General features: G+C 37.6%; 1 protein-coding gene across 3 annotated transcripts in view; it reads right to left on the minus strand.

Annotated features, from left to right (window-relative positions):
• Window positions 1-237: 237 nt before the first annotated feature.
• msi1a (musashi RNA binding protein 1a) overlaps window positions 238-14,030 on the minus strand; it is a 58,924-nt gene continuing 45,131 nt past the window's right edge. For 2 of the 3 annotated variants that reach the window (XM_081366300.1, XM_081366299.1), the window contains 7 exons: window positions 12,583-12,665; window positions 11,974-12,091; window positions 10,878-10,958; window positions 5,848-5,904; window positions 4,887-4,946; window positions 4,606-4,754; window positions 238-2,477 (listed from right to left, as the gene is read on the minus strand). In XM_081366300.1, the coding sequence (XP_081222426.1) occupies window positions 2,436-2,477; window positions 4,606-4,754; window positions 4,887-4,946; window positions 5,848-5,904; window positions 10,878-10,958; window positions 11,974-12,091; window positions 12,583-12,665 (590 nt within the window). In that variant the 3' untranslated portion in view covers window positions 238-2,435. Of the gene's footprint in view, window positions 2,478-4,605; window positions 4,755-4,862; window positions 4,947-5,847; window positions 5,905-10,877; window positions 10,959-11,973; window positions 12,092-12,582; window positions 12,666-14,030 lie in introns of all 3 variants that reach the window. The other variant, XM_081366298.1, reaches the window with a different exon arrangement.

A 14,030-nucleotide genomic window follows, 5' to 3' on the forward strand; every position in this document is an offset into this window, starting at 1 on the left:
GGTTTACAATATTGCAGAATAAAGGGAACATTATATGAGTGAAACACTACATACACTATTTAACTGTAAACATGATATTTTAGATTTAGATTACAATTAGATTCCAAAGTGAGATTCATAAGAGATTTCATACAAAATTCATAAGAGCACGATCCATACCAAACCATGACAATCTCTGCTAAAAACTCTCTGCAAATCCACAAAGAAAAACATGAATACAGATGCCATCAAATGGAATGTTTTAAAATAATTTATTAGGATCTTTTTATTTGAAAATTTCCAGAGGTGAAAAAAAAAAAAAAAAAAAAAAAAAAATACAGTAAAGGGACAGCGGAGCAGCGTAATCGAGCATCAGGTCACAGTGTTGCTTTCCAGTTCTGCTGCTGATCCCCAAGCCCCGCCCCTTTTACAAATCATCCGAACAAAACATGTACTGTAAAAATCTCAGAAACTTTCAAAGGGGTTAAAACGGATCTTGAAAAATATAGCTTTTTTTTTTTCTGAAAAATAATTCTTAATGCCACATAATCGCCGCCGTATTCGTACCACCTCTGACGGCGTTCGTTATTACTTGAGTTTAAAAATAACTTATTGCTTTTTGTTGGTTAAATAGTTACAGTGTGTGCCGTGCAGTAGTTTTGTGAGGCGTCCCCGTCAGCTGGAGTTTTCGGATCGTCGCAGTGACCACTGCTCCAAAAAGAGGCTACACATGTCAAACGGAAGACTCAATGTTATTGCGAATAGGTAGAAATGAATGATCAAATCCAATGTTGCCAACTTAAATCACTCTGGATGAGTATTATTCATGTATTTTTCCCAGAAGGCCTCCGTTAGAGCCGTGATGTCACAGACGTCCTCCTCCATTACCGGCAGAGACGAGACAGTTTCAAAGGTGGCAGTTGAATGCATGTAAACTAGCTACGTGTACATCCATACTTCAGTCTACGCTGTGCACACACACACACTCTCTCCGTCTCACACACACACACACACAACCACGACAGGATAGAGACGGAGATGTAACAGCGCTCAGACTCCTTTGCTTTGTAAATGTGTCCTTCATTTCTTTAAAAACAGCAGTGTACCGTCAAAAAAACAAAGAGAAAGGAGAGGGAAAGTACACTGAAAGAAGTACACCGCGCAACAAAATTATATATATAATATATATTTCCAAAAACAGCATGAAGAAGCCTAGCAGCCGTGCCCTTCCGAATGAGGCTACTAAACTGGTTGCGACCTTCCTCTTCCCTAAAATGGGACCGAATCATTTGCTCTTTTTGGAAAACCAAACCTGGTTTTTCAGGGATGTGGTTTGACGCCTCGTACGTGACGCGCGCTTCCGAATTCATGCAAAAAACCTCGAAAACTGAAGCACTTTGTGCAACCGAAAGAGCCCAAGGCCAATTTTGTTTCCCGAAAGAGCATCAAAACATTTATCTTAGAGAAACTGTCAGTATAAATGGAGTCGAAAGTGAGAGGAGCACAACCAGAGACACACATCAGTCCAACGCGGTCGTGATGCTAATCTCAGAAATACAAGATTCAATGTGAAGAAAGACGTTTGCATGTTAAAAACCCATAAAGGACCCGTTCCCTCCCGCGCCCCCCCTCCCGAAATACATGCAATATATACAGTATCTACAAAAAGAAGCTGAACAATGAGCCTCGGCACGAGCAGAACGAGCTCCTGTGTAAATCTGAACGTGTAGAATGGTTCGACCAACGATTCACGCGGGAAATTCATAAACGAGGCCCATTGCTTCTCATATAAAAACCAATTTTACGGAAAAAATAGCAAACCGATTCAGCTTACAACATTACAAACGCTGTGTAAAAACTACCAAAATATACATTTTTGTCCTGTCGTTTTGTTTTTGTAAATTTGATTCATTCTCACGTCTTTGTTCGGTGTTGTTTGGATTTGTAATGCTTAATAAACATCAAGGAAGACAAATCCTGAACTTTTTTTTCCAGTTTCGTTGCTCCTTCTCTCTCTTTCTCTCTCTCTCTCTCGACATCATCCGTTACAGCATGAGTACAGTAAAAACATCAAAACACAGTCAGCAAAGACATCGTAACAAATGCAGAAAAACTTGTCAAATAAAAATCCGGAGAAACGGAATCCCTCGCGTGTTTCCCGCGCGTACAATCAAACAATATGTTTTTTTTTTCTTCATTTTTTTTTTCTTTCAAAAGACAGACGGCAGCATATCATACACGAGTCGCTGATAAACAGGATACGTCAGGAAGAAAATACGGGATGAGGAAAAAGAAAAGTGATGTTAGTAGAGAATGGAGGAAAAAAAAAGAAAAGATGGGAACTCCAGAGTGGAGTCGGGAGGGAGCGTCCCGTAAGCACGTCACGTGGTCAGCGGCGCTCGTGCTTCACAAGCTCGTGAGGTTCTTCATCCCGTGCCGGATGCTGATAGGACACCTCAGTGGTAGCCATTGGTAAAGGCAGTTGCAATCAAAGGGCCCTTGGAGGAGAGAAAGAGGGATTTTAAAGGAATGATCCGGTTCAATACAAGACTCCTGTGGCCCTGTTCACACCTGGTATTAAGATGCGTTTTGGTCGATCGTATCATAAGTGGACGACACTAAATACTGGAGTAAACGGGGTCCAAAGCGCTTTGAGCTTGTCCACTTTTGTCCAGAGGTAGTTGAAAACACATTTGTTCCAAATATTTGTTTTTCTTCTAATATTTGAGTGTAATGCACTTGGAAGTCTTTGTGGCAAGATATTGTAATGTGAACAAATGTTAGAAGTAAAAATGAAACTTTTATCTAGTCATTCTATGTTTGTATTAATATGCTTTGATTATGGTTATGCTTGTTGGAATGTGTTTTATGGACTTTGCCATCAACCTGCCAGGGACTACAGATGAAAATAGCCTATATGGCTAAATCTGGCACATTTACATGATGGACTTGAGCGCTCATGTTGATCAATGTGCATTGTCCCTTTTAAGATAAATACATTGTAATTCTAATTCTTCTGTACAGAATGTGTTATTTGAGATGTAAAGTTGTTTCTAATGCGACGTGACTTAAATTTGGATGACAGGTCTGCTCTTAGCAGGGGGTTCAGTGATATTTTAGTGTCATTAAGATTATTATATTTTGTATTGATACTAGGGATGTTGCGGTGACGGATTTTTTCCACCGGTTAATCGACGTGTAAAAGAACCGGTAATCCCGGTGTCACCGTGGTTGCGTGTCGGGGATTTCGGGTGGCCGAAAATGCGGACGTGCACACGTCTCAATTTACTTTCACTTTAATTAGCGGCAATTCAGTAGCATTTGTTTGAATTAATCATGGGTTAATTTATTTTATTCTTAATAAAAATACACAAAACAATAAGACACTCGCTTGTATTACACACATCTTTATTGCAAAATGAATAATAACTTAACACCATGTAAAAACTAAACAAAAGCACTTATGAAACACCTTTAACGTGTTTTTATTAACAAAACGAACCACTGCACACATCGTGCAAGTATCAAACAAGAAATTATATAAAAAAAATCACTATTCGTTAAATAAAGTGCCTGCCTTTTTCAGCAAAAAAAAAAAAAACACCGCACAACGATCGAATATGAAACGAACGAACATCAAAAACTTTGTTAAATAAGGTAGCCTACCCGAATAATCACTGGACACTTAAGTGCAAAAAAAACTAATATAAAAATATTAAACTCACGTTTGCATTTCTCTTTGAAACCAGATCTTCCGCCATTCTTTGCCAGTTAGCTCGCCTCACTCTCCTCAAATGATAAATGAAATCGGACACCTGTTGCTTTACTGCGGCGCTCGTTCCGCTTACGCTAAATTACGAAGGCACGTAATCACTAACTGAATTAAGTGCTTTATTACTATAGGCTAAAACTTCAACACGATGGGGACGGTGCCGGTGGTCAAGTGCTATGACCGGTAGGTGGGTTAAACACCGTGTATCACCGGTAACACCGACTATCGCAACAAGCCTAATTGATACAATTTTGATTGATTACATTTTTCCTTTTCATTTTGATTTTATTTAAAGTTTTAGCAATTTTGTTGTTTTTGTAATTTTTTTTAAATATGTGCATATACTTTTATACATTTTTATTTCATTTTATTTTAGTACATCAAGTTAAACTAAATGAAAATGAGAAATGTTTCCTTACAACTAACCAAAATAAAAAGTAAGTTTTTATTTTAAAATATTTTATTTCAGCTGATAAGTTTAATTGAAAATAATAATAATAATAATAATAAAAAAGACAAAAGCACATGTACAACGACTACAACTAAAATTTAAATATTAATTGAAAAATATATATTTTAAAATACTACAATAGTATATAAATAAACTAAAATAACAGCAGGGCAGAAACAATACTAAATGCAAATAATAAAATGCAATAACAATATAATAATTGCCAAAATAAATAATAATGCACTTTTAACGGGGCACATAAATTAAAGTATTTATTTAATAAAACTTCAGAAGTCTTAGAATTTACAGCTCAAGTCACATTAACTACTTTTTATGATGCTTGTGTCCTTTTTGACCGTAAGTTCTATTTATAAATTTTTGTGTCACATGTGACTGTACCTACCCCAAGTCCATGTCCGAACCCCGTGCTGGGGGCGGGGCTTGCCGCACTGATGTAGCTGCTGACTGAATCCTGATTGGCTGCTGCATAAAGGTCTGCCATTGGCCCAGGGCTGCTGGTGCCCAGGAACCCGGCGCGTGACGGGGTGGAACCTGCGGGCAACAGACGACAGACAGATGTCTCAAACGCTCAGAGGTACTTTACAAGTGGAAAGAGTTTAACAAATCTCAAAATCTGAAAGTAAAAGATCATACAACAACCATAATAGAGCTGATTTTGCGCACCTCTGACCACCGCTGCAGCTGCGGCCGCTGCCATTGGTCCATAGGCAGTCAGTGGAATGGCTAAAGGACAGAGAGAGACACTTCATTCAGGTGACAAGATGAATTATATATAACGTAATAAATAACTTTCTCCATTTCCGACTATTCTGCTGATGTAACCATTGTCACGTGGACAGGAACTAATAATATAATTTTTCATGATCCAATGAATCAAATCCCAATGGCTAAAATCAAGTCCTGCCAAACATTAATTGTTATGAAACACTGAATATTCAGTTTCACTCAGAAGTGTTACATTACAGAAGTTATATATGATCAAAAGTACAGTAAAAACAGTATTATTGTGAAGAATTATTGCCTTTTAAAAGAACTGTTTTATAAGTGAATATATTTTTAAACTGTAATTTATTCCTGTGATCAAAGCTGAATATTCAGCATCATTACTCCAGTCTTCAGCGTCACATGATCCTTTGATTAGAAAGTTCAAAAGAAATGCATTTATTTGAAACAGAAATCTTTTATGACATTATAAATGTCTTAACTGTCAAATTTTGTGGCCAAAACGGTTTTTAACAATTTAATGCATCGTTGCAAAAAAAAAAAAAAAAAAAAAAAATGATATTAAGTTGCCCAAGTTTTGAACGGTACTGTATATATGCACCATTTGTACACTGACTGTAACACCTTTAAATATTGCTCTGTTCAGGCATTACAGCATTTTAACCTCTGGCTCAACCAATGTTAGTTTGAGGAAACTTGTTTGAAAACACACATTATTTTTGCCTTATTTGGTGGCAGTGCGGAAATGAAACCCAGCAGCTCTGTGTCTGTGTCTGTGTCTGTGTGTGTGTGTGTGTGTGTGTGTGTGTGTGTGTGTGTGTGTGTGTGTGTGTGTGTGTGTGTGTGTGTGTGTGTGTGTGTGTGTGTGTGTGTGTGTGTGTGTAGCCTGATGAGAACTAACCTGTGATCTCTTGGGGGTGAGAGGAAGTCAGAAGGGGTGTCCGTTCTAAGTGGAATTCTAGAACACAAACGGCAAAAGAGTGCTTTGTGAATAAACTCAGCGTGAACACAAGCTCAGAGCTAAAACACCAACACGCACACACTGCAAAAAAAAAATATTTTCTTACTTAGTATTTTGTCCAGTATATATTTTTTTGTTTTCCAGTAGAAATATAAAAAATTCTTATATACTTAAAACAGTTACTTCTGATGCAAAATGACAAAAGATATTAAGACTTATTTTCTGAAAAACATTTTTAAAATTAAAGGGGTCCTTCACTGCTGGCAAAATGGGTTTTCAAATAGGCAAACTTGGGTGCATATGCAGCAGAAAGGCAAAATCATTTTTTTAAATCAGTGCTACCTGACTAGAGAAAACACTGTTTTCTTTCCTCTCGCCAATTAGATAGGAAAACTTCAACACCCATAATGCACTGGGCATGTTACCATCCAAGGCCACTCCCACCAGTCTGCCATAGATAGGGTGAATAGGCTCTATGCACGATCGCTTCCGCGTTTTGTCTCAGCCCGCCCAGTTACATCCGGTGCTGCGTCAGAAGCCGTTTTTGCATTAGGTGGAGATAATGGCAAATTACACTCTCTGTTTACAAGAACTTCCAGCGGTTAACGTGAATGATGTAAACAATATTGTGAGGCAGTTAACTGTCACAAATATGAGTAAGAAAGAGAAGTTCTTTAAATTAAAAATTTCGAGCTACATCGAAAACTTTGAGGGTGAGTATTCTATCATATCACGCGAAATCCGACTAGCGAATCAGTTTCTAAAATCGTTGTCTCCGTTTCTGAGAAAATGAATTTTATTAAAGTGAATTGTCCTATAGAATGCGCTATGCGGAAGTAAAGACGCCGGCTGAGATCCTACCGGAAATATGTCAGCAGCGTTCGCGCATAGAGCCTATTCAGGTTGATTGAGAAACTTTTTCCAAGTCATCTTAAATGGCAATCACCATGAACTGAATATTCACCCTACGCTTAAAGAGTAATTTCACCCAAAAATTAAAATTCTGTCATTAATTAATCACGTGATTCCAGTGGTTTAACTTGAGTGCTTTGTTTGCGCAAAAAAAACATAATTGACCACTTTATTTAAAAAAATATTAATATCTGACGCACGTTCACACAACAACGTCATCAGAACACAGCATGGGTCACGATGGTCTTGTGCACGTTGGAGACTAATATTTTGTAAATATAAACTTTTTATTTTTTTCACAAACAAAGCAATTGCATCGCTTTATAAAACTAAGGTTAAAAAAAAAACGTCTGCTAAAAAAAAAAAATGAATAAATGTAAATGTAAACCACTGGAGTCACATGGAGTCCTGTTAATAACCCTCTGATGATCCGACCGTCCGTGAGCGGGGATACAGAAATGCAGAAGTATAATCTGTAGTTTTGACGAAAGACCTGGAGCCGTCAAAAGACTTTTGCTGACAAATAAACGTGAATTTCTCGGTCCAGGTAACAGAGAACGAGTGAATATTGCTCATTTACATAGACTACCAACACTGCAACAATATAAAGTGGATTTAAGTCTCACTTTAAAGGGGTGGTATAATGCCCTTTTCACAAGATGTAAAATAAGTCTCTGATGTCTCCAGAGTGTGTATGTGAAGTTTTAGCTCAAAATACTGCACAGATATTTTTATATAGCATGTTAAAGTTGTCATTTTTTGAGGGTTAGCAAAAACGCACCGTTTTGTGTCTGTTCCTTTAAATGCAAATGAGCTGCTGCTCCCGGCACAGAGGGCGGGGCTTCAACAGCTTGCACTCACACAGACATGCACTGAAAATGTTTAGCCTTTTATGTTCAAACCGGATTCAGACAAAGATGGAAAGACTCAATAAGTGACAACATGTAGAAGCAACAGGACTAGTGATGCACCGAAATGAAAATTCTGGGCCGAAACCGAAACCGAAAATTTAGGATGCACTTGGCCGAAAACCGAAACTGAAGCCGAAAATGGCTTCTTTTAAAAAACTTATACATTTTATATATATATTTAAATTGCTTGAAATTAATGGATCTTAAATGAAAAATCACAATATAATAATCAAACTTTTATTAACAGTTACATAACAAAACATACAATATTTTAACAATAAATATAAATAATAATACCAAATAATATTATCCTTCAAGTTTTATGTTCCATTAAATAAAATAGTTTTTTAAAAGTTGAGCAAAAAAAAAAAATCCACAATTTTGGAGATTTTTGCAGAACAAATGTTACATATTGCAACTTTGGTGTCCTCACGTATAGGGCTGTCACTTTTGTGAAAAAAATCCTGTTCGATTTTTGAGATATAAGTGTTCATTGAATCGTTAGTAAATTGCCTATATTTGGCGTTGATGCGTTTTCAACATAGGCAAATCCACGGACAACTAAACAGGCATTAGGACGAACGTAAAGACAGTGCTTGAGACGCACACAAGTCAGCAATGTGGACTGCCATAACATCAATGAAAAACATTACTGAAGGCTACATTTATTATGCGCTATATTATACATAAATAGGCTATTTTGTGAGTGTGTATGTGTGTGTGTGTGTGTGTGTGTGTGTGTGTGTGTGTGTGTCAGAACCTGCAGTTGCTGTGTGACGTGCGTTCGCTGCGGGCGTATCGTGACGAGCTGGACGCGCTCCGAGAGAAGGCCGTTCCCTATTTTCGTTTTCGAAACATGTGTTGGTTGGTCCGATCGCTTGTGCAATAAGTGACAGCCCTCTGACATGCTTAATCTTTGATAGGCAGACGCGTGATAACAGCTCGACCGTGAGTGAAACCTAAGCGCTTGCGCACGGATGGGAGGGGCGGGTGGCATTCACTTTCGGTTTACGTTTTCGGCAGTTTTTTTTATTTCGGCCCGAAACCGATAATGGCATTTTCGGCCGAAAATTTCAGCGACCGAAATTTCGGTGCACCCCTAAACAGGACATTTCTGAATGGTTAGTTAGTAGGTATGTGTTGTCATCTTCTAGTCATTGATTAGCATATTCTGTCTTGATAATCTATAAATCGTGTTCCGGGGGCGGAGTTTATGTAAATTCTAGGGTGTGGGATGTCACTAACCCGGGAGGAATGTGGTGTAGTCTCTACCAGCCGTTTGTTGTAGTCCTTAAAAAGCGATTTCTTTAAAAGCAAATATCTCCCTTTGCTTTGAACTTTGAGCGTTGTAACTTTGCAGATGTTGTTTATGCTCAAACAGCAACATTACACACTAACTAAAGTTAGAAAAGTCAAATCATAATCAACCACCCCTTTAAGTTATCTGGCAGTGCGGTAAGAAATAAAAACTTTAAGCAAAAACTCACTTAATTTTGATACATTTCACAGAAAACTAAAACTAGTTTGATCTTGCTTCTCCAGTAAATGTCTCCTGATTTAAGAACGTTTAGATATTTGCACTGGAAAACGAGATCAAAATCCTGAGGAAGAACATTTTTTGCAGTGCACACGTAGTCCTATCTACACAAACACACTGACGTTCACCATGAAAGGAGGTTTTCAGAGGAGAGACAGTCTATGCACACAGAAACACACGCAGGGAAGAGACTTACAGCCAGCTGTAGCTGATACACAGGAGGAAAGAAGGGGACAGATTGAGGTGCAGAAGGACACGAGGGATAAAAAAGCACAAGGAAGAGAGAGAAACGGGAGGATGTCGTTAGATCGCTGATCTTAACTTATGGAGTGTTAGACATGGAGCGAAAAACTTGAAGGTTAGTATTAGAGCTAGGCAGTGTGACGTTTGAGTTTGCGATGCCAAGGTTAGAAACAATTGCACGGATATTTACATGTGAGAGTGACTAAGAATATAAAATAATACACACACATACACAGTCGATGAGTATTTAAAGGATAAGTGTAGTTGTTTACAGGCGCAATGTCACATAATTTAGATTCTGTATCAATGGTTTTATGATGTTAATTTGTCTTTTTTGAGACTTTTGATTCATAATTTGAAGCTGTTTTTGCACTGATCTTAGGCTGATCATTAATTTGTTAAGAATATTTTTTTGGTTTGCATGCATCAAGAAAATAATCAAATGAGAAGTTCCTTTCATTTGTAAAGCATTTAATTCACTTATATATTTGTGCATTTATATATAGTAGTGGCTAAAAAATTATGTCTGGATATTTGTATTATTCGTTTATGTATTACTTATTATTATTATTATATTTATATATTATATATAAATTATTTGACAAAAAACAAACATCTACAAGTTTTATTTTATGCAACAAAAAAGAATGCATTGAAAAACAAAAAAACTTCCAGGAAAAATAATACATTGACTACAACATAATCAGTTACGTTGTATTTATAATAATGTGTGTGTGTGTGTGTGTGTGTATATATATATATATATATATATATATATATACACACACACACACACACACACACACACACACACACACACACACACACATAATATTATCTATTACAGGTTATAGCTGAAAGCGCTATCAAATTAGTTTAATAGCCAATCAAATTGTTTAATAAATGAACCCACAAGAGGCAAAGGATTTATTGGCAGCGACAGGTAGTCGACAATTGTCAATTATTGCCAATGCCATTTGGGAAAAAGGTCATGTTACTGATCAAGTGTGATTTCTGCAGTTCCTGTTTAATCAGAGGAACCATACTGAACTTCTTTTACTGACGTCACGCTGAGAAACAGTTATAGTCCGAATGGAGGACAGATGGCAATATTTCTTTCTCTTTGAAATGTCTTGTGGGATAGCATGGCAAAAAAAAGCATAATCTCCAGCTGAAATCTACAAGCAGCTTTAAAAACTACTGTGTTTGTGAGTGTGTTTTGATCAAATCCCTTAAAAAAACAGATAAGAGAAGAAAAAAAAATTCTCGGGATTTGTTATGTATTAAATTATGCATTTTGACATTGCAGTGGATGACTGGCACTGTGAAAGTTCTGCACAGATAGAAACGAGGGAAGCTGGACGTACCTGGGAACTGGTATGTGTATCCTGGTGTGATTCCTGTGTAGCCACGACTGGCGTAGGTGGCCGCCTGGAACCCTGGGTAACCTGAAAATAAACCACGTTTACTTACATAGCACATTTACAATAAGGTTCCATTTGTTAACATTAGTTAACTAAATGAACTAACAATAAAAAATACTTCTATGGCATTTATTAATCTTAGTTTCAACATGTACTAATACATTATTAAAGTCAAAAGTTACATATCTGTTAATGTTATTTAATGGACCTGGGATAGCATGATCTAAAAATGAACAGTTGTTTTATTAACTGACATTAACAAAGAATAATAAAAAACTGCAACAAATGTATTTCTCTTTGATATTTAATGAGACGTCATTGTAAAGTGTTGCCAGCGTATTTCATACACTGTTGTAAAGTGCTTTCCATTAAAAGGATTTAAAAACAATCACAAAATAATCATAACAGGTGTAACAATAAAAAGTAAGAATAAGAATAAAATGTATTACAAACCAAGAAGAAGAAAACAGAAGAAAAGGTTATCTTTTCTTCCACAGTTACTAATGAAAATGACAATTAAGTCAAGCTAAAAAAGTCATTTTTGCTCAATGTCTTTTAATCAAGTAGTGTTTTTAGTGGAAGTGTTAAATTAGTTTCATATTTTACTACAATATTTGTTACTAAATCAGAATTTAATTCTCTATTTATTTACTTTGACTAATTTATCCAGTTATTTCCAGCAGTAAGAAATTTGCAATGTTGTGTATTGGTTGTAGAGTCTGCTAAATTATTAACTGTGAATGAATGTTCTGAATAAACCCCCTCGTTTTAACTGCTGTAAAATAACATTTGATGTAATTTGCAATGTTTATTTTGTAAATTAACCCAACCTACACACAGCCAAAACTGCAGCCTAATAAAATATAATAAAATCTTGCAGACATTTGTTGCTCTGATTTGTGGCACACTCACACCGTGCAGTTCCCTGTTGTAAACAGCAGGTGGCACCAAACTCTCATCAGACAGGGCTGAACGCTTGATTTACTCACGTGTGCGCGAGTTCACAGAAATGATTTGCGTTTTCCATCTTTCGACTCACCCAGCATGCCGATCCCCAGCATGAAGGCGTCCATGCCGTAGGGCATCACCCTGGAGCGGCCTCGCGCCGTACCCGTCGGTGACATCACTTCCTTCGGCTGCGCCTTCTTGCACTCCACCTTCAGACAGAGCCGAAGACAGACATCACACACAGAAATAAGTCAAGCCTCCTTTATTTCTTTATTACAGATTGTTTCAAGGCAGCATCACAAGTAAATAACAGAATCGATGATGCCAACTTTAACAAATATGAGAATAATGAATAGCGTCATTATTCAGCGATGTTGGTTTAGGTTCAGTTATGAAATGTGCTCAATTTCAGCTATAAGCAGCTCTACAGAAGACAATAGTGTCATTATTCAGCATGAGTCAGTTCAATGATGATTCAGTTCGGTTCAACGTCAGTATCGATGTTGCAAAATTCATCAATAATGAAGCAAATTTGATTCAGCTGTAAAGCAGCTCTATAGAAGACAAGAGGTTCATTATCCAGCTCAAGTTTTGGCCTAATCTGATAGAGTCAGTGTAGTCAAATCGACATTATTACTGAATATGAAGTGTCTTTTAAACCTTTTTCAAAAGGTGTTTTCACATAGCAGGACACACTCACCATCTTGTTGTTGATCTCATGAAAGTGGATCTCGCAGACCTTTTCCACCACGTCTTCATTCTCAAAGGTCACAAAGCCAAAACCTGCAGAGCAAGTACACACGAATCACAAACATGACGCTGCTTTCACAGAATCTAAACATAGAGCATGTTTATTTTGCCCAGTCCAATCCTGGCATCAGTTTCCCCCTTTACTTTCTCATTAGCTGCTCTCTCTTTTGTTCTGTTTACATCTGTTCATATATTCAGGCCATTCTCTCCAGAGATTACCTCTTCACCTGCTGCACTTACCTGTCCTACACACAACCACAGGCTCCGCCCACCTTTCCTTTCGCAGGTGCTTGACGGTTTAACCTCTGAACTACTAACCAGATTACATGGACTTTAGCAATGCCTCTGAGCCAACAGACATGAGACAATGATGAGAAGAGACGAGATGAGACGAGACGAGAAGAGACGAGATCTCAAATATCACATCAAGGTATGAAAGACCAACCTTTGATCTTTTTCTTTTTTTTTCAAGAGAACCTGTTTGATCTGACTTTCTTTTTATTTCTCCAAAAGAAAGCTTAAATGACGCATAACTTTGGTATCACATATAAGTTTTTCTAGTTATTTCAGCATCTGAGACTAAGTTGATACTTGAAATATAAATGAACTGTAAGTCTATTAAGACGAAAAGAGAGGAGAAGAGACGAGAAGAGTGGAAAAAAGAAGAGACTAGAAGAGACCAGACCAGACAAATAGAGAGGAGAAGAGACAAGACGAGAAGAGTGGAGAAGAGACGATTCAAGAAGAGACAAGACGAGAAGAGACCAGACGAAAAGAGTGGAGAAGAGACGAGACAAGACGAGAAGAGACCAGACCAGACTAGACTAGACTAGACAAGGCGAGAGGAGAAGAGAGGAGACAAGATGAGAAGAGAAGAGAAGAGAAGAGAAGAGAAGAGAAGAGAAGAGAAGAGAAGAGAAGAGAAGAGAAGAGAAGAGAAGAGAAGAGAAGAGAAGAGAAGAGAAGAGAAGAGAAGAGAAGAGAAGAGAAGAGAAGAGAAGAGACGAGAAGAGACGAGACGAGACGAGACGAGACGAGACGAGACGAGACGAGACGAGACGAGAAGAGAAGAGAAGAGAAGAGAAGAGAAGAGAAGAGAAGAGACCAGACCAGATGAAAAGAGAAGAGAAGAGAAGAGACCAGAAGAGAAGAGAAGAGACCAGAAGAGAAGAGAAGAGAAGAGAAGAGAAGAGAAGAGAAGAGAAGAGAAGAGAAGAGAAGAGAAGAGAAGAGAAGAGAAGAGAAGAGAAGAGAAGAGAAGAGAAGAGAAGAGAAGAGACCAGACGAAAAGAGAAGAGACTAGAAGAGACAACACCAGGCGAATAGAGAGGAGAAGAGACGAGAAGAGAAGAGACGATACAAGAAGAGACAAGTCTAGACTAGACGAAAAGAGAGGAG

Source organism: Scardinius erythrophthalmus, assembly GCF_964197995.2.
Source record: "Scardinius erythrophthalmus genome assembly, chromosome: 5".
NCBI lineage: Eukaryota > Metazoa > Chordata > Actinopteri > Cypriniformes > Leuciscidae > Scardinius > Scardinius erythrophthalmus.